We start from the raw sequence: 24,845 nt of genomic DNA on the forward strand, positions 1-24,845 counted from the left end.
AAAAAGATATTCTAAAACACATTATTAATGAATAATATGCTCAATCCATTTGAGCTGCATCTTCTGTCAAGTTCTACTTACAAAAAGAAACAGTTAATGAAGTCCATAACAGGGCAAATGGAAAGGTAGTCGTAGCTACACTGGACAAAACTCTCAGCAATGGTCATCATTTTTCTGCAATGATACTATGTCAAAACTCACAAGAAACTGAGGTACAAACTTAGGTGAAGTAAACATGAGATTTGTCTTGCGTTCATTTGAAATATGATAGTTACCTCTATTTTGTGATTTTTTTTTTAAATCTTTTATTTCTCTAAAAGAAAAATACATACTTGCATACAATGCTGATACCCTATGTGGTGATGCCATAAATCCCTTAGGATAGCAAGTTTGATGGGTGGTAACCCATTAGGAGAAAAATATATTTTTGAATATTATTTTACATATATACAATATATATATATTTAATTTTCAACCAAAATGCAAAGTTTTCTAATATATTTATGAGTATTCTTATGTCCAAAATGAAAAAATATTTTGTATCTCAGTTCATATAAGTTAAAAATTAACAAGGAATTTGATATCCACCAACAAAGTTCTTGTTTCATTTCTATAAAATTAAAAGAAAACAAAGAAACAGTGAGTTAAAAAGCTTTCCTTCTCCAAAGCCAAATATAGTAAAACTTTGAAGCTGAACAATTAATTAAAAGAACACCAAGTTTTGCATTTTAAGTAATCACAAAGAATGCAAAATGTAATCTAAGTAGGAACTAGCATTACTATATTAACCTAAAGGCAAAATATTCTGAGTCTCTTATTTTGATGGAATGTGTCCTGTATAAGAAAATGTAAATTTAAAGCAAGAGTTACTTACACTCTCACCAGTCTATATAAATTTTTATAAACCTCTTCCCCCGTCAATTCAAAAATACCTAATGTCACAAAAGTACGACAGCCACTTATTTACAGGGTTTTTTCAGCACTGTGAAAGGCACATTTATCTTTTTATGCATGTTTCTGCTAATGTCCTAAACTTGGGTTCCAACTGATCTAAGAAGTCAAGTGCCTCTTCCTCATGCTGATCACTGCAGCAGCCTACAGAGCCAGCCAAGGATCCTTTTCCTTCATAGTTATATGAAAGGAGATAATCTTCAGAATGCTTCTGTTCTTCATCCTGTCTGCATAGGTGCACCTTCTGGATAGGAAGAGAACATATCTTATTATTTTCTTAAATTGTTATCCTAAACATATTGCATAAAAATAATTTCTTTTTGATTTACCTTTCATTGATTAATTTTTAATCAGAGTGTGTCCTCTAATGGATTCCTACATACAAAAAATGCACATGATTGGTCTATATCATTAAGACTACAAAATATAAGTATTTAATAAAGAAATCATTTCTACTAGTCATGTATGTACAATAAAAGAGGAAGAACCTGTTTAAATAACCTGTCAAGCCACTAAAATCCACTCAAAATTAAACGACTGATTTACACATAACTAGTTAGGCAAGTAGTGAAGAGTTTTTTGATCTCCGAGGCATGGAATGACTGCATTTCTAATGCTGTACATTCATTCCTGCTCCATTGCTAAGGTAAGCATGAGGTTTAAATTAGTATAAAGCAAGCAGTTAGAATAAAAGCAAACACATTCCCAGAAAAACTCACAAAAGCTTCAGTAATTATTCTAAATTATTAAATATTCAAAATGAAAAATAGCACACTGCCTATAGTTTAAACCAAGAAAAGAAAGTATTTTAGAGTAATGTCTGAAATATGTCAAGGATGACTTCTTGAAAGGGTGGTATTCCAAAGGGGATGCAGATGAGCAAAGGAGAGGAAAAATTAAATGAAACCAAAACCAGAAAGCCACCTTTCTAGAACAATTACATCTCTTCCTTGAAAAGTCTGTATATATTGACCATAACCTACACTTCAAAAAATAAATCAGTTTCAGACTACTTACTTCGCCTAAACGAGGATGTGTGAAATTATGCCATTCTGAGTAGGAGTATCTACATGTGTCCATCATAGTCTGTCCTCCTCCTTCTTTAACTGATCCCAAAGTCTGGTGTCCACCTCCCTTGACTGATTCCAAGGTATGCCCTCTTCCTTTTACCACTTCAAATGTTTGCTGATCTCCTGTTTTCACTCCATACCCTCCTTGATCACATGTATTTTGTAGAGGAATTATATTGTGATCCTAACCAAAAAAAAAAAAAAAAAAGGCAATAGTGGGGATACATTTTCCTCCTTTTTTTTCAATTCAAAAGACAAAACAGCAATCAAAACCAGTCAAAACTGAAAATTAAGGAGTCTCCATCTCTGCACTGTGATATTTTGAATAAAAGACTATCCTTAGTACTTAGCAAAAAAGGTCAGTAAATCATCTTTGGAAGGATACAATGACAAGGGGGAAGAGGGAAAATCTGCATTTAAATATGAGATCCAATAACTGAGTTTTAATCCCAGTTAAATGTGCTACAATCCATATACTAGCTTATAATGGCACTACATTATGCTTCATAGGCAACAGGAAATTTGACACTTGTCACTGTTAGGGTTTCTTGGGTTTCGACATGAAGTAAACTACTGTTTTTAAACTCATCTCCTTTTCTTAGGGAGGACAATGTCAGGAGGTGGGGAACAACAGAAAAGAGGAAGAGTCTGAAGAGCTAAGTTCTTGTGTATGAACACAGTCCTTGACCGAACGATGCTCATGGCAGACTAAAATGCCAAAAAGTAAGAAAAAAATTTCATGAACGTGGACAGTTCATGAAATCAACTGTATTTGGGGTCATTTTTCAGGGGAAGGTCAGAAATTGTACCTGCAATTTACAACAGCTACCTTCTAAATTTAAAAATCCTTCTCCAAGGAAAAACAATAATGTTTTGCCATAAACAGTATTCAACATAAGCAAAACAGCAAGTTTCCATCTAATCTCATAGTGGAAAGTGACTGAATTAGTTGAAAGGTTCACCTGAAACTTCCAACCAAACACTTAAAATCTGGAAGAATTTAAGTTAGGCTAACAACTACAAGGTATGTTTAAATGTATAGTACTACCAAGTCTGCCTAAAGTAAGAATTTTCAAATTCTTGTTAAACGACAATGCGCATTTAATGATCCCTGCATTGACTGCTTAATTCCTTTACCAAATCACTCACTTGCATACGGTCCTGTTCTTAAATTGCAGTGCTTCGGACATCTTAATTACAAGCTTCTACATTGAAGCAAACAGACAACTTACCATCACTTCTTCACCTGGAGCTTCTGTGTTTGAAATGATTAAATTGTGATTGGCACAATCATCAGTCACCTGTCTGTGCATTACTCCACGGCCACAGCAGCCACAAATTGTGATCAGGATTACTATGGAAAGGAAATAATACTATAAACTTTACCTCATTATGGTATCTATTTACATTGCACAGTGAATTTTAAATCCCTAAGCATCAAAGCATTAATTATTTAAAAAATAATTAATTTCCAAAAATGCCCATATAAAAAGCTGTATATATACACATTTTTTTCAAAAAGTATATGGAGTTTTCACTGCCTTGTTGAACTATTTCCTTCTTCTAAAACACATCTTGGTTTCCCAAAAGAAACACAAGTATCCTTTATGAAAGCATTGTGACTTCACAATTTCAGAGTAACAAAAACTTTAGACCAAAAAAAAGTGAAAAATCATGTCTTATGCCTACAACAAGGTTGTACATAAGACATTTTTCATCTGTGAATATGCAGATGTCAAATTATATCATAAGGAACTAATATGCAAGCTAAAGGTCTCAATACCAGAAACTTCTGTTTCACACAAAAGGTCAGCAGAACCCTGGAGGGCCTCCAGCATTATGTTACAGAACAATCTTATTTAATTCCTTGCATTCATTTTATTCCTCCTATAATACTACTTTTTTTTGTCATGAAGACTCACCCAGAAATGACTTTGCATAAAAGAATCATGTACAACTAACACCTTTCATGCAGAGAACCATTCTTTTTTCTTCACTTTTCAAATTGTTAGCTTAAAAATAAAGAAGCCCAAAGGAACAGAACAGTTCTGCCTAACTGCCCACTGAGCAATCTGATGTCTGAAAGCAAAAATTTCTATGAAAACTGGCCAAGAGCCACTTTCAAGCTAATTTAGCTTCTGTAGCATCAGCTGTCAGCAAGATCTGCACCAGTGATTCTGGCAGTTTGCTTCCTGATGCTGACAGATGGGAAGAAGACATCCATGACAGCACTGAGTACAGGATACACAGGGTAAAACCTAGCCAACAAAATAAAGGATCCATTTAAAAGGGATGCAGTCAAGAGGCAATGACAGAAAGGTAGCTGACATTTCACACAGTTCCTCTACTGAGAGTTCCCACATCTGAAAATTCTACCTTCGGGCTATATCACAAATTTGGGTACCTGCCCTGTTGAGATAAAACATTGATCTATCTAGCTTTCACAACATGTCCAGGTCCCAGTCTTCTATCTACCTGAGTAAGAACAGTTTGCTGAGATTCAACAGGAGCAGGACAGTTTAATTACTACCAGAAAAGCACAGAGAAGAAAGAGGTAAAAAAAAAAAAAAAACAAACCAATGCAAACTCTGAAATACTAGTTACTGTAACATGTCCTCTGTGATTTTAAAGGATGTTATATCTGATTCTGGTAAAAAAAAAAAAATTATCTGGTTTTGCTTTTGCATATCACTGTCACTTTCTCACTGGTTAACAGCAATATTACCCTTCTCAGAATCTTTTAGGTTTTGGGCAACTCCAGTAGCACAACATATATTTAAGGTTTTAGTCTGCTTTGGAAGTATTCAACCTGTCCTTCAACATTTCTGCACGTGGGATGGGGCAACCCCGCATGTTCATACAGACTAGGCAATGAGAGGCTGGAAAGCAGTGCCACGGAAAGTGTTCTGGGGGTCCTGGTCGATGGCAAGTTGAATATGAGTCAGCAGTGCCCTGGCAGCCAGGAGGGCCAACCCTGTCCTGAGGGGCAGCAGGCAAAGCATCATCAGCCAGTCAAGGGAGGGGATTGTCCTGCTCTGCTCTGCACTGGTGCAGCCTCACCTTGAATATTGTGTGCAGTTTGGGGCACCACAATGTAAAAAAGATACAAAGCTATTAAAGAGTGTCCAAAGACAGCCTTGAGGGGAAGCTGTATGAGGAGAGACTGAGGTCATTTGGTCTGTTCAGCTTGGAGAAGAGGAGACTGAGGGGAGACCTCATCTCAGTCTACAACTTCCTTGTGAGGGGAATTGGAGGGGTAGGTAAGGATCTCTTCAATCTCATGACCAGTGACAGGACTTGAGAAAATCGCATGAAGCTGAATCAGGGGAAGTTTAGGCTGGATATCAGGAAAACGTTTTTCACCCAAAGGGTGGTTGAGCACTGGAACAGACTTCTCAAGGAAGTGGTCACAACACCAAGCCTGTCTTGAGTACAAGAAGCATTTGGAACTACACTCTCAGGAATATAGGAATTCTTGGGGTGTCCTATATAGGGCCTCAATGATCCTGACGGGTCCCTTCCAACTCAGCATATTCTATGATTCTATGATAATACGGGCTCTTGCAAAATCCTTTGTGAAATCCAATGTCTCAGATACTCCATGTTTTAATTCACAACACAAGAAAGATCACAAAATGCTCAAGGAAATTAATTTCAGCATTTCTAGAAACAGATATGTTTCTAGAACTCACAAACTTTGCTTAACCTGATAAGCACTATAATACCATCCTCTTCTGGTTCAAGTGCTGAATGCAGGTTTTTTGGTCTCAATAGCATGAACATACAGAACATCTTACACAAAATATACTTAAACGAATAAACAAAAAGCCACAGAGTAACTACAGCACAAGATGAGAGCAAGAAGCCTGTGATACTGACACAAATAGAGCAGGTACATTAAATCAGTGATGAGAGTTATACAATTGTCAAAATAAAAAATGTTTTAATTAAATTTGAATCAGTTTCTCTAAGTTGATTTAAAAAATTAAGTGGTTTGCATTTGGTGTTTAAAAAAAAAGTGTACTTACGCAGCAATAACAGCGATCCTAAGATCATTGCAAGGATGGCCCAGAGACCAAGAGTAACATTTCCACCAGGAAGCTGACGGCTCCTGCCATCGCATTCGGTTGGGGTAACACAATCACAGAAGTTAACTCTTACAGTGGACTCTCCTACCTTTCCTCCGTTATCCATCACACTTACAGGAATATCATAAATTCCAAATGGAATATCACCCTTTGGTGAAAGATATGCACAATTATCTGTGAAAAAAATGACAAAAGCAGATCTAGTGTCAACAATACCTGCAACTCAGTTGTCACAAATATGACCGTAACCACAATCTTCCCTTCTGTTGCAGCTATACTGCTACCAGATCCGCATTAGTTTAAAGCTAGATTAAATGTGGTGACAAAAAAACTACATCGTGGAAGGATTTATACTTTCAGCACCTTTTAACCTACAGCTAAATGAGGAGAAAAGTCTTAACGTACCGTTTTGTGCATTTATCTTCCACATGGAAGCCAAGTTACGGTCAGTTATGCGATACACAAAGGGCGTGCTGTAAGGAGCCTCATCATCATCCTGTGCAGTAAGGCAGATTGGTTCTCTGTCTCTGCACATTATATAGTCTGTTTGAGCGATTCGCGGGAAATTCTTGTTCCCAGGCACGATGCAAACCTGAATTGTTCCAGTGCCTGTTTTACCATCTGTGAGACAAAAATAACCAGTTTCAGCACTTACTTCTAACATTCGCATATTAATTTCTAGTCCAAACTTTCACAATAAAATATCATCAACTGTAATATCGAAGTTTAGAAGTAAGGTGGAAAGCAACTGCTGATTTAGCCAGAGAGAGGGCTCTCTCTTGGCTGCTTCTCTTTGCTTGGCTGGATGCAGATAAATCAACAGCTCCCAAATCTCCATATTCTGCACGTGCAGACAATGTATTTTGTTGACCATGTGTATCTCTGTGGGAATACACGGCGTTCTAACAGGAGGAATAGAGGCGGAAGAGCCCATAAACCAGGAGTAAAGGACACTAAGACAATCAGAGTAAAAAGCAAAAAGTGAAGATCTCCAGCCTTTTAACTTCTGGAAGGAGAAAATAAATTACACTTTCATTGCTCTCACCTCTTCTGGGAATACAAACACTTTAAGAAACAGTGGGGCTTCTTTCTGTCCTCTACCCTCTAATCACCATGCAGTAGCAGAGTTCATCAGTGGCACTGCCACCAAAATCTACGTGCAAAAATTGAATGAGCTCTTCCTCCTAATTACATTTTTTTCAATACACAAATGGTCAATGCATGTATATGCATTCCAGTGAAATTACATCAAGACTACTTTTTAATGCTTTCTCTAGAAACAACTGATTGCAGATTCATATATCATCTTTATAAACAACAGAAATTCTAAACAATTTAAATTCATATTATTTATATTTAATATGCAAACTGGGACATAGAATTTTTAGCTGCAATGTCAACAATTTCTTTTCAAAAAGTTTTCTCAACTTTCTCTGTTGACAAGTTCACAGCTGCCAGGTGCTATCACTTAAAAAACAACAGTCGAGGAATAGAAAAATACAATCCACAGGAAAATCTCTCAATTTAAAATTACTAGAGGATTTTAAATGGGGACAGATAACTTTCCAAAACACTGAGAATTTGCCCTGATTTTCTAAAGGCTTTCTCTGCTGTGTAATATTCCCTAAGCATTTGATGGAGCTATCCCAAAGACACAACAATGGACTAGGCGGGTCATTAGTCGGAACCACTACAGTTGTGCCCAAACTAAATTTGCTCATAAACATCTGTTACAGACCACAAAGAATGCCAACAACATTTAGTACTCACTTCTGTCTATTGCAAGGACTGTGATATTGCATTGGCCTCGTCTCATTTCTCCTACATCTCGGTCCAAGACTTTAACAGTTCTGACTTCACCCGATTTGTCATCAATGTTGATCCAATTACATTGTCCAGGTGGTATCCGGTACCTGTCAAGAATAATTTGTCTTGTTAAAGATCCCAAGCATACATACACACGCATATGTACAGACATAAATATTTAGATACATGTATTCATATACACCCTCACAGGTGTGCAGGTGCACACACATATATACAGCACCAACAACTTTTTCCCCTTTCCTGTATCCCACTCGTGCTGTACTCCAAAAAAACTAGTAGGTAAAGTTGTTTCATACCTTATGCCTTCACTATTTCCAGTTTCTGGATCTTCTGCTACATATCTCCCAATAGCCGTCCCAATATCTTCACATTCTTTAACATCTAAGCGCAACAGACATGGTTTAAACACTGGTCCCTCATCCACATCCAGGACGTGCACTGTAACAGAGCAGGTGCTCTGGGAAAGTTGTTGTGAATGTGGTGCCAGCAGATAGGGTGCCTCATTGTTGACTCCAATGACAAGGACCCTTTGCTTGGCACTTTCATAGTCCAGTCCCTGTAACAAAGGTGGGGTGTTGTTTTTTTTTCCTTCAAACAAATACAAAACTTGGTATTGCTTTCACTTCTGAATTATTAAATAGATAAAACCGTACCACACTTACAAAAGAAACCAGCTATCCTTCTTGAACATCCATTTTGAGACACAGTAAAGGGACACGATTTTTTGAAAAAAATGTTAAGTTCTAAGTTAGTCAAAGAAAAGAGCCTGAGGAAATACCCCTAATATGACAAGCAGCACCCCTGCCAAATTTTATATGAATATTCTGTTACTGAATTGCTAGTAGAACTGAGAAAACAATTAGATGTGGTGGGGTATTTTCCTCTTCCATATCTAGTTGGTCATTATTTTAGCTTACATACATTTCCTTTCCACCACTAGTCAATCACACTTCTTTCCAGTCCCTACAAATACATCTGAATCTATAGGGTTGACAGTAAGTAGCTACCATTTATTCTTCAGACCTACCATTTTTCTCCAAGGGTTTTAATAGAGCTAATTTTATCCTGAAGTCACAATACTCTCTACTCTACTACAGCATTACAATAAAGATAAGAAATTTCAACTGTCTTCATATACCAGGGACAGAGCTTAAGAAAAAGTTCTAATGATTACTGGTAAAAAACCCCATAATAAATAACTAAAAAAAATATTACTGGCATCTCTACCTCTATAACTTACATCTTCAAGTTTTAACATTAATATTCTCTGCTCCTGAGAAGTTACCTCTTACAGCAGTTTTAACAGATGATGAAAAAGAGGCATGAAAAGGCGAAGGGATGTGCTGGAGCACAGATGCCATGGATCTTTTACCTCACATCTGTAAAGTGCTGGGTATAACAAGTAACTAAACTAATACACAAAATAGCGCATGTGTACTCTCTCACACCCCAGAAAAGCAAACCAGAAGTCACTACACTGCAAAATAAAATCTGGAGAGTTTTATGCTGACATAATAAGTTTAATTCAACTCCAAGAGAGAACAAGACTGGAGAAGGTGCTCAACCTTCCCCTCCTTTGCCACTCTCCTGTCTCTGTTAAAAAAAACAGCCACGAAGCATTCCTCAAATTACATCCCTAAGTCTAAATAACAACTGTAGAACAAGGCAAAAGCACCAAGCTCTTCTGAAATGACAAACTAGAGGAAATTCCTTGGATTCTGAGCACACAAAATTGAGGAGTAGTCTGGAAGGTGAACTTTGCGGGTTATGTACCATACACAAGCCTCAATCGCTGGGTGTAATCTGCTCTAGAAGAGTGTTCAGCTCAGAAGTCTGATAAACCTTACAGTTACAGATATTCTTTGAATAAAAATGATTCCTATGTTATTAAAAGTAAAACCTGAAGAAACATAAATTTTCCCTCTAGCTTTTACTTACCTTGACAACACATAGTATTCCTTCGTTTGTGTTTTTGTCTGTTGTAATTTCAAAGGCCTGATCGTCATTTCCTCTTATAATTTCATACACTGCTCCTGAGCCAGGCGAACCAGGTTCATCAAGATCAACAACAGAGACTCTCAGTATTTCTACACTCACTCTGTTTTCCTCCACTCGCGTTTCATACTTGGAATATCAAAAAAAAAATAATAATTTAAATCAGAGAATACTGTTCCATGATGGAGAACTGAAGAACACCATATTCAAATAACACTACTTAAACCCAAGGGGTCAATTTACCAAAGTGCTGTAATGATTTGTTTTCTTTTCATGCATTATCGTATCTTCCCCACTCCTCCCTTACACCCTAGGTCAAACAGTAACCCTTTCCTGCTAGCACAGTTGAAATCTCAGCTTCTTCATACACTCAAACTGTCATTGACATAATTAATTCTAGAGTTCTTCTTCCAGGAAAGGTAAATTAGCACAGTTCCCCTCACTTACACAAGCTATAGATTCTAGTTTACATACAACATGATCAAGCTGAGAATTAGAAAGAGCATTGGGCAAATTAAAAAAAAAAATATATATATATATGCACACATATATATACACACACATATATATTTACACATATATACATACATATATATACACACACACACACACATATATATATATCCAAACTAACCACAAGAACTTGAAGAAAAGCCAAGAAGGATGAAATACATCTTCTCTACTTAGATGGCAAAGGATAAAAGGGTTTTTCTTATTTTTATCTTTTTAAAGAGCTTTGTTATTCTCTACGAGGTCCAGAAGAGCAAATAAGAGAAAAAATGTCAATTACTATTACTGATGATATTCTACAGTAGTGAAGGCAAAAGGTAAAGTACATGTATTCCTCAGGAATAATGAATTATTTTTCATAAATTTCATATTACAAAATCTCCTGTGGTATTTGAGCTATGTACATGGTTTTTGAGACATACTCTCTGTCCTGAATCATACAGATGGCAGGAATAAGCAAAGCCATAAGGTTGAGTTATAGCTATTAGTGAACAAGAAGTGGCTTAAATACTCCTGTAGAACAAAAAAAATACGTTGGAAAATCACAGGAATCTCAGTGAAAATCCTTGCATCTACTTCACTGACAAGTGCATTTTCATTTGCAACACAGAAGTAGCCAAAAGCTGGTCAAATGGTAATTGAGTCATGACAATGCTTAGGAGTGAATCTGTTTTTCCCCCACAAAAAAATGGTTAAATTATGGGATTTCTAAAACCATGCACTGCAGGAGAAGTGAATGAAAGTCACATCTGCTTTCTCCCAATATGCATGAGGTAAATGACTCAAAACAACTCATATACCAATAGGTCTAATTACCAAACAGCACGACAACCAACAGGGGATTCTGAAACATCTATATTGGCATTAACTGTCTTAGGGCATTAGGCTTCATCTGAAGGACAGTCCATCAGGAAATTAGAAAGGGGATGAAAATAGTCCTTTTTTTTTTAATCATTATACTGACAATTCATTTATGCACTTACTTGTATCTGTTTAAAGGATGGTGCATTGTCATTCGTATCTTCGATTTTTACAACCACTGTTCCTGTAGTGCACAAACCAAAAGGTTGACCTGCCATATCTCTCACTTCAACTAACAAAGTGTAACTGGGAACAAGCTGAAAAGAAAAATAAAAGCATACAGAAGTTTGACATGCTCACTTTTTTAATCGCATAGTTACATACAAGAGTAGAACTAAATATTTCACCCCTGCTCCACAACTCTGCTCTTAATTCAGCACTCCCCAACAAAATAAGGCAATTAGCTTCAGGGCCTTCTACCATATAGTTCCAAAAGGAAAAGCAGCAAAATACTTTTCAGTGGCTAAGCAGCACTGAGTTCAGTACCTGTGGGCAACATGCAGGATATATCCTGTATCAAATAAAGCTTCTCACAATGTCAGCATTATTTTCCAAAACCTGAAGTTTTGGAAAATACAGATGAGGCACCTTCACCTGCTATTTATGTCTCTCCTTTGAAGCAACAGAGTATTCCCTTAGGTTGCCAGGAGGTAAAGCATTTCAGTGTATGCCCCTTGTTTCACTAAGGATGAACAAAAACAGTGCTGCAATCAAGCCTCTGTTTGGACTATACATGATAAGGCAACGCCTGCCATTTGGCATTTGGCATTGAAGGAGTCAGTGTCCTTATCAGTTCCAAGGGGCTCTCTGATAAGCAGCTCACTTAAATCACTGACTTGAGTCAACAAGTCAACAGTAGAAAGCTTTTTTTAGCCTTACTAGTACCTGAACAATCACAGAAAAGAGGACCGGGGAGGGGAAATGGTGCAGGCAGAGGAGCAGGGGACAGGACACAACACAGTAAAATAGATGAGGCACAAAATGAGGGAGTTTGTAAATCAAGACAGTAACTCCAGTTCTGAACGCCTGGAAGCACCATTCATTTTCTCTGGTGCAGGAAAGAAATCTCCTGTTCAATTTCATAAGTTTATCTTTAAAAGATATGGAGTGGACTAATTTTTCAATCCTCCCTTCCTTCCCTCAATTAGTCACTGTGACAGCTTCTTTAGTAGTCACAGTGATGCTTCTGATCACTGCATTTTTCTCTTGTTAAAAAAGTTGAGTACTGTACCTGCAAGTGCAAATTTTGCAACATGCTGTTTATGTGGATTTTTAGCCATGAAACAAAACAACATAAATATATCATAAAGTAACTCTTTTTATCTTCAGAAAAGATGTGCCTGTAGCAATGTTCTTTTCTAGAATGACTGTCTTATGCAAGAAATATTATTTTGAATTACACGCGCCTGTCAGTTTTTTCTAGTGTAAAAAAATCTCTCACGTGACATTCTATAAAAAAAAAAATCCTGTATCTTATTTGCTCAAAAGCTAGTTGATAAGAATAAATGGCTGGCACCCTAATTTTAGGAAATGTTATATTATTGTTTAGGTTTCAAATACTGGAGATATCTCTGTCGAATATAGGATAAGTGACTACTTTCAGAGAAACTGGTTCATCTCTGTAAGGAAGCAAGAGGCACAGCAAATGGAACTTAATTAGGAGGAAAGAGTGGCTTACAGGATTCATGGACACAGAAAGAGCAAAAATCCATAGGTCAAACAGCAGAGCCATGGGAAGTCCCCTGCCAAGGTTAGATAGAATACGGTAGATCTATGCAGAAACTCTCTGGACTAATTACAGGTCTCTGAAAAGCTTCAGAAGCTCCTTAGAGAGGGTAACAAAAGTGGGTAACAGAAGCTGTATACAGTGATTCTCATGCAAGCAATTCATAGAACCATAGAAAGGCTTGGGTTGGAAAGGACCATAGAGATCATCTAGTTCCAATCTGCCCATACCATGAGATTCCACTCACTAGATCAGTTTGCTCAGGGCACTGTAAAACCTGGTCTTGAACACCTCCAGGGATGGGGCATCCACAACCTCTCTGGGCAACCTGTTCCAGTGCCTCTCTACCTTCTGAGTAAAGAATTTCTTCCTAACCTCTAACCTAAATTTCTCCTCTTTTAGTTTAAAACCATTTCCCCTTGTCCCATCACTGTCTGCCCATGCAAAAAGTCACTCTCCTTTCTCATAAGCTTCCCTTTAAGTAATAAAAGGCTGCAATGACGTCTCCCCAGAGTTTTCTCTTCCCCAGGCCTGTCTTCTTAGAAGAGCTGCTCCAGCTCTCCAGCCATCTCCATGGTCCTCCTCTGGACCTGCTCTAACAGGTCCATGTCCTTCCTGTGCTGAGGACCCCAGAGCTGGATGCAGCACTCCAGGTGGGGTCTCACAAGGGCAGAGCAGAGAGGGGTTAAGAAGCTATCTCTGTGCATTAGATAAGACATTAAAGAGGCTTCAGGAAAGATCACCTCTCTGTCCAGCTGCGGCAGCAATACAGAAATGACACCGGTGTCACCATGTAAAGAAAATGCTGGAGTAATTGGTGGATTTTGTGACACAATGCGGTATTTCAATGTAGTATGCAGAGTATAAGGCTCATCTCTGTCCTCTGCAGTCACTTGTCCAACAACAACACCTGTAAACACAATACAGGAATTTTTAGTTCCAGAAAAATCTGCATATAATAAAAAAACCTATTTGAACAGGTATTTCTGTTTTAAACACATGAAAATAACTACTTGGTCATTTAGCTATAAAATAAAATAATATTTAAAACACAGTAAATAGCAGTAAAAAAACAGTATTAGTGTAAAATTATCTAATTTAACCCTCCGGGTATTTTTTTGCCTTCTTAGACAAAGTTGTGATTATTGCAGCTGTCAGAAAGAACAATCCAAAGAAACACTGAAAGTTTACATTTCAGTTAGTGTTTTTGACAGTGACTTCTAATTGAGCATCTCTAAAACAGTTGGAAAGGTGTTGCCGGGGGATGGACGAGGAGGTTCAGGAGCTTTCTGACCTGATTCAAACACTGCTATACCTCCTCCCCACAGCCCCACTGGTTTTGGAACTTCACTTTAAATCAGTAACTCACACAGTAAGAAGTAAAGCAGCTCAGAGAACGAAATGCAAGTGGTTTTTTGGGGTGACGGGGAAGACACTTTGTTTCCTTTTTTGTGAAGCAAGTTAGACTTTCCCCACCCTACAGCCCTACCCTAGGAGATGGGTGAGGAATGGCAATCCATGGCTTTCACATTCCTTATTGTCTGGGGTCCACCTTTCTTCTCCCTGCTTTTGTTGCCTGTTACACAGACACATAAAGCCAGTAACAGGCAAATCCCAGCCTTTTACAGCTATGGGCAGAAGCAAGACTTTCTCCACCTCTCCCAGGAAAAGTCTCACCTTAGTTCATTAGCTTGGACAAACGCTGCAAGCTTAACCAAAGGCATTTTACACCTTAGAATACCGCCTTTTTAGTTATTTAGGAAACTTCTAAAAACTTTTCAGGGAAACAGATTTTTTGTATAAAATAAAAATAATAATGTTCTGAAATTCTTACACCATTTCAGAACACTGAATTATCTCAGTTTTTAAAAATTTCTTTTAACAATATTTTTCACTATGATGGAGATGACATTTTGGAATTTCTAATAATTAAGAAATCTTGAGCTGCTCTTTGCAAATTCAGTCTCTGCTGTAACAAAATACTCCTCAGGAAATCTCATTGAAATTCATTAAAAGGCTGAGTAGTGGTGTGTTCACAGATTTAAAACAATTCTTACCAGGCTTGGAATTTTCAGGGACACAAAACTCAAACAGATCTCGTGTAAAATATGGAGCATTATCATTATCATCTTCTATCCTGATTGTATGCACAAGTGGTACTTCTGGTGAATAACCATCTGGAGTGGTTGCAAAGCAAATGATCTGGAGGATGTAAATTCAGTGCTTAAGCAACAGGCAGTATTATTACACTTTTACTTCAATGAAAGAGCCAATAAAATAAAATACAATGTGAACAGCATACCCTTTTCAAGACCAGGCTCTTCAGACACATGGAAGGGAAAGTGACAGGTATCTCAGAGTGACAGCAACACAAAACCTTTAAATGCTTCTAATCTTCCCCCCTTCCATTCCTCACACTACAAATATTTGAATCACTTTCTTCCTGACATCCCCCCAACTCTATCAAAGACTTTTTCCAAACCTCTTGAACACATTTTTTTCCGGGTGTTTATGAGGCAGTCTCAGGGTTACCAGAATTTATACACAAATATTGCTATTTAAAGCAAAACCAAGAATGACAGCAATTTGCCCATTATAACATTATCCAATAAAATGCAGTGAAATTACCTAACTAGAAGGGGTTTCTACTAATTGCCTTCTTACACTTCTCAGCCAGTAGAGAGAGCAGTGTACCTTGTTAACAAAATATCAGAACTGAGCAGCTTGAGAGAGACTCAAAAAACCACAGCTGTCTAGTGTTTATAATTATGTTGAGTTTTGTAGACCTTTTCAACCTCCCCTTAAAAACTCTTCCTAAAAGTGAGGACCCTACCTTTATGCTGTAATTAGTCTAAGCAGTGAAAAGCAAAACTATTCTCAAAGTCTAGATGACCAGCTATTTTGGTCACTGATTTCATCTCTTCAACACCAAGGATATTACTCAGAACAAAGAGCTGATTCCACATCTTGTCTGCTGCTAGTTTCCCCTGTAACCCAGCTGTCAAATAAATGTATGACAGAAAGAAAAAAAAAAGTAATCATATTTACACAACTTAGGTCTGTACCTGAAAGCTTGGATATTGTTCCCGGTCTACTGCACGAGTAGCAAAGATATTTCCAGTTTCTCTTTCTATGTAAAATAAACCCTTTGGATCTTGATCAATTCCTGGTCCACTTGCAGAATAATAAATTGTGTAGTTCTGAGCTGTGTCTGACTGGACCTATAAGAAGATGTTTTTAAGCCCAAGCAAAAACAGCAGGATCATTTTAATACATTTCCCCCTTTTCATTATCACGTTTAGCACAAACAGGATTTCTTAAAAAAAAAAAACCACCAAACTTGATTTACTTCCGTAGCAGCTTAAATTTCACAGAATAGGAGAACAGTCTGCCATGTAACTGCCTTCCTTTATAATGTGTGTACATGAGAAGGGGAGTTAATTCATAAAACTCATAAATGTTTAGAACTATCAAACAATTAAAGAAATGACAGTATGCAAAAAAAAAAAAAATTTGAAATCTAATCTCTCTAGAATACTGCATATACGAGGCACATCCTTGTCCTGATCAAGAGATTTTACTTTTATTGCATTCATTGAGAATGAGTTGGTTTGCAACTAGAGAAGAAAAAGTGGAGGAAGCAGAGAGAGGAGGAAGGAAGACGACCTAGAGTATAGTCCAGACATATGCCAATTCAGACAGCTTCTCTGCATCTCATTACAAGCACTAAGGAGGTAACATTAGTTATCTATTTATAAATACTCTTCTACAAAAATACTTTCCTTACCTACTGGATGCCAGAAGTTAGGAAGGTAAGATTAGAAGAATGATTGCTCTGCACAGACTCTGTTATTACGCTTGTCTACACATCTGCTCCCAGCCACTCTGTAATCTAGAGAAGGCTAGATAGATCTATGATAACTTCAGTTCTTTCATTTCTCTTTCACGCCTACTTGTTTTCTTCCAGTAAGTACTGTTCCGAACAACGCAGGCCATATTCAGTCTTCAAGGCTGAAGGCATACACCTCAAGCTCCAGAAAGGATGAAGACATGCAGATAAAATTTACCCCAGTCTGTGTTTACAAAACCTCTTTCTGGGCAACGTTTAGTGGAGGGTTGTTTGTTGTTGTTTTTTTTTGTAATTATACACTTCACTGATTTCCAGGACAAAAGAGCTCTCTTTGATAGTATGCTGCTCTCCTTTTTTTCAACTCTTGCACAATTCCAGTTCGCTCCAACAACTATGATCACAAGTTATCTCAGCTACAAGACCATGACATATACAATGAACAGGACAGAACAAGACAGAGGAGTAATAGCAGGAACATCAGTAGGGAACACAAGACAGCTCATTTTCTTCTTCATCATCAAAGTCACATAAAAAACTAGCTTGGGACATAAAATTGGGGGTTGTATAAAATGTACCTGTTGAATTTGTAGAGGAAAAGGTCCCAGTGAGTTCTCTATCATAACGGATGGAATAGGGCCCCACCTTCTTTTGGTTCGCTTGAGAACTGTATCTCTAGCATGCCTGGTCTTCTGTGTCTGGGTCTAGGAGATAAAAAGACAGATAAGAATATATCCATTTATTCTTAACCATGTATATTTTCGTTTAACTGCTGTCTTGTGTCTCCATCTTCCCCCGCCCCTGCTGCAGTCCTCCTACTGATCCTTTTTTTTTTTCCAAGGTCTTAATTTCTGATTATACCTATGATAGTATTCCAAGTTTTTTCATTTGTTGTAATACTTTACATGAATAAAATCTGCTTTAATTCCTCAAACATGGCTTTTAAGATTCTTGACATTCCTGATTAAGCTACTTGCTAGTATCTCCCCTTTGAGAAAAGCAATCTGCTGACTTAAGAAACCCAGTAATCAACATCTGCTAAATAAAATTACACTCTGTACCAGTATTTTGCCCTATTATTTGAATTCCAAAAGTCAACTACAGTTACCCAGCATGAAGCTGTACTCTGTGAAACAGAATTTCAAATAAGTAAGGTATCTTGAAATCAGAAGCTCACCTTCTTTTCTTCTTCCACTAAGCTAACATGTATTTTCTTTTCAACTTGTTCTTGAATGTCTTTAAGTAATATGGTAAAAGTTTTTTTCTCAGCAGACAAAGAAAGAGCAGATGTTGTGTACACAGAACCATCCTCTAGAATCTTGAAGTTCCCATCAGTGGTACTGATAAACTCTGCAGACTGAAGGCATTCTTTCAAATCAACTACAAGAAAAATGGACAATAACTCAAACACAAAAAAATAACATCCTCATAAAACAACAAAACGTGCCCCAAGTAAAAATTACATTTACTGACAGAGTCTTCAAGTATTTGTTCATTCAGTATTTAAGCACCACAAATACAGATTCTAGAACCCATGTATGCACTCAGATTTGACCCAGTTTACATTAATTTCCACCCTTGTGTTCACAAGTGGCTCCTAAAAAACATCGGTGCATTATATCTCTCAACAAAACACTATTACATTGGTAAAAGTACTGAAGCATCGGAGATGAATTAATACATTTAAATGCAAAAAACATTGTAGACATGTCCATTATTGATCAGTAGCTATTACAGTTGCCTTGTGCTCCATGCCCTACAATATCAGTGAAGACGATTAATTAATGCAAATACCCAATGGAGACGTTACATCTTGGAAGTTTCGCCCTCGGGAGGAAAGCACTGACTGGTACTGCGTGATTTAATAGTCTTGGGAGGACAAAGGCCTTTAAATTATGAGGCAGACAGATGGGAGAGATAAAGACTAACTCTAGAACAAACTATTAGCAAATTTTTAATATGTATGTGATAGAATCCCAGGTTTATAGAAAGTACCAGGTAATTTTAGCATACTTCCAAGATATTTTTCACTGCATTTGCTATCACTTGTGGCTAAAATAAATTCTTACACGCTGCAATAAACTTGGTTTACCAGCAAGTAATTCAGTATTACAGCTGGAGAAAAATCAGGATACTTCCAATGAATTGCAATAGGACCACAGCACTAAGCAAGAATGATTTGGCACCTTGAAAAAGATGGAAGCCAGAGACCAAACTCCAGACAAATGAAACTTGCTGAGTACAAGAGATCTCAGTGTCATGTTCTCCAAATCAGAACTTTTCAATACTTCTTCAATGTTATCATAGTGAATGGGACACTACTCTATCAAGGCTGATTGCAAAATTCCCAAAGTAGACTCAGAATTTCATCCCATATATGCAGATGATATTTTCAATAAACTATATTCCATTTCTCTTTCAAAACTGCAAGGACAGATATGAAGTATAATTTTAAATATGATATGATTTCTTCTTTCTCTAAAGTTTGACCTTTATCTGTTTAAGTAAATATTTGCTACACTTTCTATGGTACTGTAGCAGTGACTCCTGTCCTTTTTCACCTATACAGTGAAAATGCAGTATTGAAAATAGCACTGCCTTACTTAAATGTGTTTCATACTGCTGCATATTACATCACTGCATTTTCAAAAATACCAGACTGAAGATTTTGTTTCTGATGGTTATATGAGTCAACACTACGTTCAGTTAGCTATAGCTTTGTGGCATTTTTTTTTAAAGCCTCTGATCTAAGTTAAAAGTATCAAAAAATCTTACAACAATCAGGAAAATCCTGACTGATTTCACTGTCAAGATATAGTCCTTGTATAAATGGAAAATACTTCTCAATAAATGTTTACGTAATGTCATTTGAGCTATAATGGTTTTGTTAAATGTTTGGGTGAAAAAAAAAGTTTAAGTTGAATGCTATGCAATTTATTTCAAAGCAGTGCAATAACATGAAGTTTTATTTTTATATAAATCCAAGTTTATTTACACAGAGAAATGTTGAAGTCTATGAGAATTCACACAGCTATAGCAAGCTTCTTCATTTAAAAATTTAAAAATAAGGTCAATGAATTTCCACTATACAGCTAGATTTTCTGAGCACTTGCATTGTGATGAACTACCAATCCACTTATTATTTATATATTATCCTTCTTTAGGAATGTGGATTAAGATTGCAGAGTTGCAGCATATTCCTCTGTTGTGGTAGGACTCATAAAGGGCACCTCTGAATCCTCAAACTCAGTCTCAGGCACAACAGAACCCTGTAGCAGTTCCTACGCCACACCTTTTAAAGCTGCCTTTCAAAGACTGGTCTGAAAAAAAAAAAAAAAAAAAAGAGTGGGGTGTTTTCTGGTCTCTCCTATTCCTCTCAGTCACCTGTACACTGCTCTAAATCAAGACAGACCGACCAGTCAGACAGGAGCATTCTCCAGTCAGATACGATGCAGGACACCTCTGCAACACATCCCCTTGTATGCCCTGAATGCTCCAGCACTGCTGAGCAGTCACATCCACGTTTCACAGAGCAACAGCTTCTTGGTGCCTGGTTATGTGGGTTTTGTCTTCTTTTTTTATCTTTTCCATTGTCCAAATGACTTACTGTCTTCTTCATATGACTGTGGGTGAGGGGTGCACCTTGAAATACCAAGCCACTTATTTGAATACTAAGCCTTAGACTCCACATTTTGAAAACATTAAACTCTGGCATTTTAGTTTTAGGATAAATACTGTAACCTAACAATAGCTGTTTACGCAAAAGTCAAGTGGATGCACAGAGCCAGTGTTCAAATCCGTAACAAACACAGGGCGTATCCTTCATAAAAAGGCTGATCCAGCTGCTTAACTGGCTGTCCAGTCATCCATTCATTCCATTAAAAAAGTCTCCTCCACTGTTCATAGCATCTCCAGCAAAGGTGCAATGTTGTGTTGTTAAGATGGGCATCTCACAGTTTCTCACCTCTGCCAACTAATGTGTCAGCCTCTAGTTCAGAAGGAACATGAAAAATTACTTTCTTGCAAGCTTCACAGCACAAACTCAGTACCTAGAAAACAAATTAAGAAATCAGGAGAAAAACCCATTTAATTATGTGATATTTTGAATAATAACTAGACAGTAAAGTTGACTTTGTTAAGACAAGCAAGTCAAACAGCACAGAAAGCACTCCTTGCTAAAAAAATTGGGTACTGTGCAGCATAGCATACAAAGTTTCAAACCGGAAACAAGGTCTGACTACTGCTCCTGGATTTGTCCGTGGTTTGTGTTCAGTTTTTTTTCTAAAATCACTGCAGCACCGACATTAACACCAAGAGTTTCTTTTAACTAGAAAATTTCACCTTTAGTAGAGGAAAGATAAAACACAGCTCCCCCATGCACTCCCTCCAACAGTATTCCTGGCCAATTTAGATCCAAGGTCTCTAAGTATTAAGGTTTAATCCATCAACACGCAGTTTGGTAGAACTCTAGTGATGCTGAACATTAAAGGGACAAGCGTCTTATTAAAACCACATGACGACACTTGCACTTACATATCACTTTGCATCTTCAAAGTACATTCTCAACAAACTAATTAAATCTAGCTTCAGCAATTAGATATGACATAAAACGTCAAGTATTACAGCAGTCCACTCCCATATAACCAGTTACAAAATGGGGTCCTCCTCAAAATTCAAATGAGTAGTAGATAACCAGACCTTTTTCTAAAAAGAATCACACAGAGGTACAAACATTTTCCTCAGCACAGAGCAAGTGAGTCCTGATCTCAGATCATATGTGTGAATATTTTGCCTAGTTTCTATCCCTATGTTTAAAATTGTAATCCAAAAATCACATAGTCAATTAAACAAAGAAATAGAGGAATGTAAATACATCTATCCACCCTTTTTTGTGCATTTATTCTTTCAGGATGAAAGTCTAGCAAAAAAGGAAAACAATTTTTATTTTGCACATTCCTTTGGGATTAAAGGTATAAAGAAGTAAATAGCTAATTGAAATTCTGAAAATTAATTGTGATGCTTATTAAGAAAACATTTGAATAAATGTTTTAAATAAATTAAATAAATAAAATACTTTAAACACTTTAAGACATTAGGAATCTTTAGAAAAACTCTAAGCAGCTAAAAACAATATATGCTGTGTCTGCACCGTAAGAGCTCTTCATACAGTTCCTTATAGATATGTATATATGCAGATATAAAAATATGTGTACATACAAATAAACATCTCTGCTTACGTATTAGTAGGCACTTTCCTTAGTAATAGGCACTTAATAAAACACTCTCTCCTGAGCGACACTACGTGAATTTTTAAGTTATGGAAATCATATCTTATTACACTGTTCTAAAATATTTTAAGAATCAATGACATCTAATTTTGAAATAGTAATGCCAAGCTCAGTCTGATGTCAGCACAAAGAACAGTAAGTTAAACAAAAGTAAGTGGTAGTTATTCACGGACATAAAGACGTAAGGAAATATCAGGTAAAAAGAAGCTGTGATGTCCTTTATACAAAGAAGACACCTCAGGATTTTTTTTCTTTGGGTGTTTTTTTTTCTGCTTAACAGGAGAATTTTTTTTTTTAATTAAATATATGAGTAAAGTTGCTTGCATTTCTTCGGGTTTTGCTATTAATATCCTTGCAAAGGCAGGCATGCATAGTGTCTGGAATAGTAACACTTTCATTAAAATATACATACGTAATTAATATAAAACTAATAAATTCAGTGCTTCACCACTACCAAGTATTTTTCTTTCACAGGCTCAAATGATCACCTGCCCGCTTTTTGCGAATAGAATGATAATAGGGAGAAAAGGGGGTAAGAAACAAAAGAAAAATCACTTTTATTCATCCACTGTAGGTTAAAAAAAGAAAAAAAAAGAAAATGAGCGAGAGAACTCCCCGGCTTTCCCCGGCAATGGCCTTTCCGGAGCTGGTAATTATGCACAAATACAATAAACTGAAGGTAAAGGAAATCGCTGAAATTGTTCGATGCACAGCTAACTCTTCCCGAGGAGCTCAACACGCTCCCCACTGTGGCACAATCCTTCCCATGGAAAAAGGACAACCGGGTGGGGAGAGGCAGAGGGGGGACATCTAAATAAAACCAACCGCGGTTTAATTTTTTCTATGAATAACCAGCCGCAGCGACCCGAGCGTGTGCCCGTCGCGTAACCTCACGGTCCAAAAGCCACCCGACCCGACCCGACCTGTCCCAAAGCGAACGCCGCAACCCGCCGGTTTCCTCCCTGCGCCGAAGACCCCCGAGGTGCGCCCCGGGGCCGCACAGCCTCCGCGCTGCTCCGCGACCCCGGCAAGGACCGCGCCGAGGGGAAAGCTGGTTTGGAATAAAGAGCCCGGCAGAGACCACCAGCTCAGAAGTCTGTCCTGGCGCTGCACACCCGCAGCGGAGCAGTCACAGCGCGGAGGGAAGGCGCGGCGGCGCGGCCAGGTGAGTGAGCGGCCGGAGCCCTGCGCTCCCCGCGGCGCCCTCCCACCCACCCACTACCTCCTCTCCCTCACTCACCAGGAGGCCGAGGACGAGGCGGGGGGCTGCGGGGGCCATGGTGCGCGGGGCTGCGCGGGAAAGGGGGATCCGCCGCCGTCGGTGTTGCTACGGCGGGCGAGGGAGCGAGTGCGAAGAGCCGGAGGAGGTGGAGGCGGAGGTGGCGGCGTGTCTCCGCGGCAGCCCGTCTCTGCTGTCCCCTCCCGTCTGCCAGAGGAGCCGGCCGGTGGGGAGGGTGGGACCGCGCGCGGCAGCGGCGACTTTAATTACTCCTTCGGGTTTTTTTTTTCCGCCTTTTGGGTAATGCCCGTCCCGGGCTCGGCTCTGGGACACCCCGCCCGCCCGCCGCCCACCTCCGCGGCCAGGCGCTGTCTCTCCCCTCCCCTCTCCTCCCCACGCCACCCCGCCCCGCCGCGGCGCTGGCTGCGCGCACAGCGGAGCGGGGCCGCGCCCGGGGAAGCTCTGCCCCCCGCCCCAGCGTGCCGCTCCTGGGCGCGGCACCCGCCCCTCCCTTCTCCCTTCTCTTCTCTCTTCCCTTCTGCTTTCCTTTCCCCTCCCTGCCAGGCCGCGCCCCGCGGGGCGTAGGTTCCGCGCGGGCGGGTCCCGTCCCGCTGGGACGGCTCCAGGCTGCGGCCGCCATGTCGCAGGCACTGCCGGGTGGTGACTGCGAGCAAAGTTTCGGCTTTTCAGCGGAATTTCTTCTTCTCGGCACGGTTGTGCTGGTCCGAATGAGGCCGCGGGTCCTCACCTGTGGCTCCTGGGTTTCGGAGTGGCTCGGGTGAATCAAGGCCGAAGTAACAATAACAAGCGCAGAGTGGCAGGTTGCACACACAGAAGGTGGGCTTCCCATGGGAACAGCCTGCACTCAAAGACCTTTCAGCCTGAAGCAAGGTGTAATGTTTCTAGCTTTTGTTCCACGCTCTGCTTCAGAAGCAACTATTACCGAATTGTAGCTTTCTTATCAGCCAGTCACAAAGCACTTCAAAAAGAAGATCAAGTGGATTGGTAGCTACATTGCAATATTTCTTTACTTATGTTTACATTGAAATGCACAAGTAAGAAGCAAAAATTCCCCAAAGTCCTGTCTTTTTCTTACAATTTCACGTAAATGAGGGTGATCAGTGACTTGTTGCATCTGAAAGTGTGAGACATTCACTGCTGGACGTCACCAGTAGTGATTGTAGGTGGCAAGAAAGGGAGAGGTGAAACCATGGGGCGGTTGTAGTGGGACGTGCACATTTGTGTGGGCATAAGAATGCTAGAATGTCTAAAAACACGGCCATGCCCCCATTCTAGTCATGTGGGCAATCCATAGAGGTGTGTGTCCGATTGATTGGTTACACATGAGTGCATTCTGGGCCCACTGTGATAACCTGTGGTAACCTACGGTGACCTGCGATAACATTCACAACTATGTGCTGCAGAACCTCATGGCATGTTGGTGTCGTAGGCTGGCTCTGCTG

General features: G+C 38.8%; 1 protein-coding gene across 1 annotated transcript; it reads right to left on the bottom strand.

The window, feature by feature from the left end:
• Positions 1 to 511: 511 nt before the first annotated feature.
• DSC1 (desmocollin 1) lies at positions 512 to 23,660 on the bottom strand. Its single transcript, XM_039381797.1, has 16 exons — positions 23,404 to 23,660; positions 20,840 to 20,924; positions 18,053 to 18,255; positions 17,454 to 17,579; positions 16,094 to 16,249; positions 15,086 to 15,230; positions 13,772 to 13,938; positions 11,425 to 11,559; positions 9,875 to 10,060; positions 8,233 to 8,492; positions 7,880 to 8,022; positions 6,515 to 6,730; positions 6,050 to 6,283; positions 3,254 to 3,375; positions 1,969 to 2,205; positions 512 to 1,195 (listed from the first exon to the last, which is right to left on the bottom strand). The coding sequence occupies exons 1-16, from the start codon at positions 23,440 to 23,442 to the stop codon at positions 998 to 1,000; spliced, it is 2,652 nt and encodes an 883-aa protein (XP_039237731.1). The 5' UTR covers positions 23,443 to 23,660; the 3' UTR covers positions 512 to 997.
• Positions 23,661 to 24,845: the final 1,185 nt, after the last annotated feature.

This window comes from Pipra filicauda, unplaced genomic scaffold (genome assembly GCF_003945595.2).
Source record: "Pipra filicauda isolate LSUMZ 115617 unplaced genomic scaffold, ASM394559v2 scaffold240_size1633699_pilon, whole genome shotgun sequence".
In the NCBI taxonomy this organism is placed as follows: domain Eukaryota; kingdom Metazoa; phylum Chordata; class Aves; order Passeriformes; family Pipridae; genus Pipra; species Pipra filicauda.

Coding starts and splice junctions, on each gene's coding strand:
- DSC1 (XM_039381797.1), bottom strand. CDS start 23,442: ATGGCCCCCGCAGCCCCCCGCCTCGTCCTCGGCCTCCTG. Junction 13,939..15,085: donor CCCTGAAAATTCCAAGCCTG/GTAAGAATTGTT, acceptor TTGTGTTTACAG/GTGTTGTTGTTGGACAAGTG. Junction 10,061..11,424: donor CATCCTTTAAACAGATACAA/GTAAGTGCATAA, acceptor TGATATTCCAAG/TATGAAACGCGAGTGGAGGA.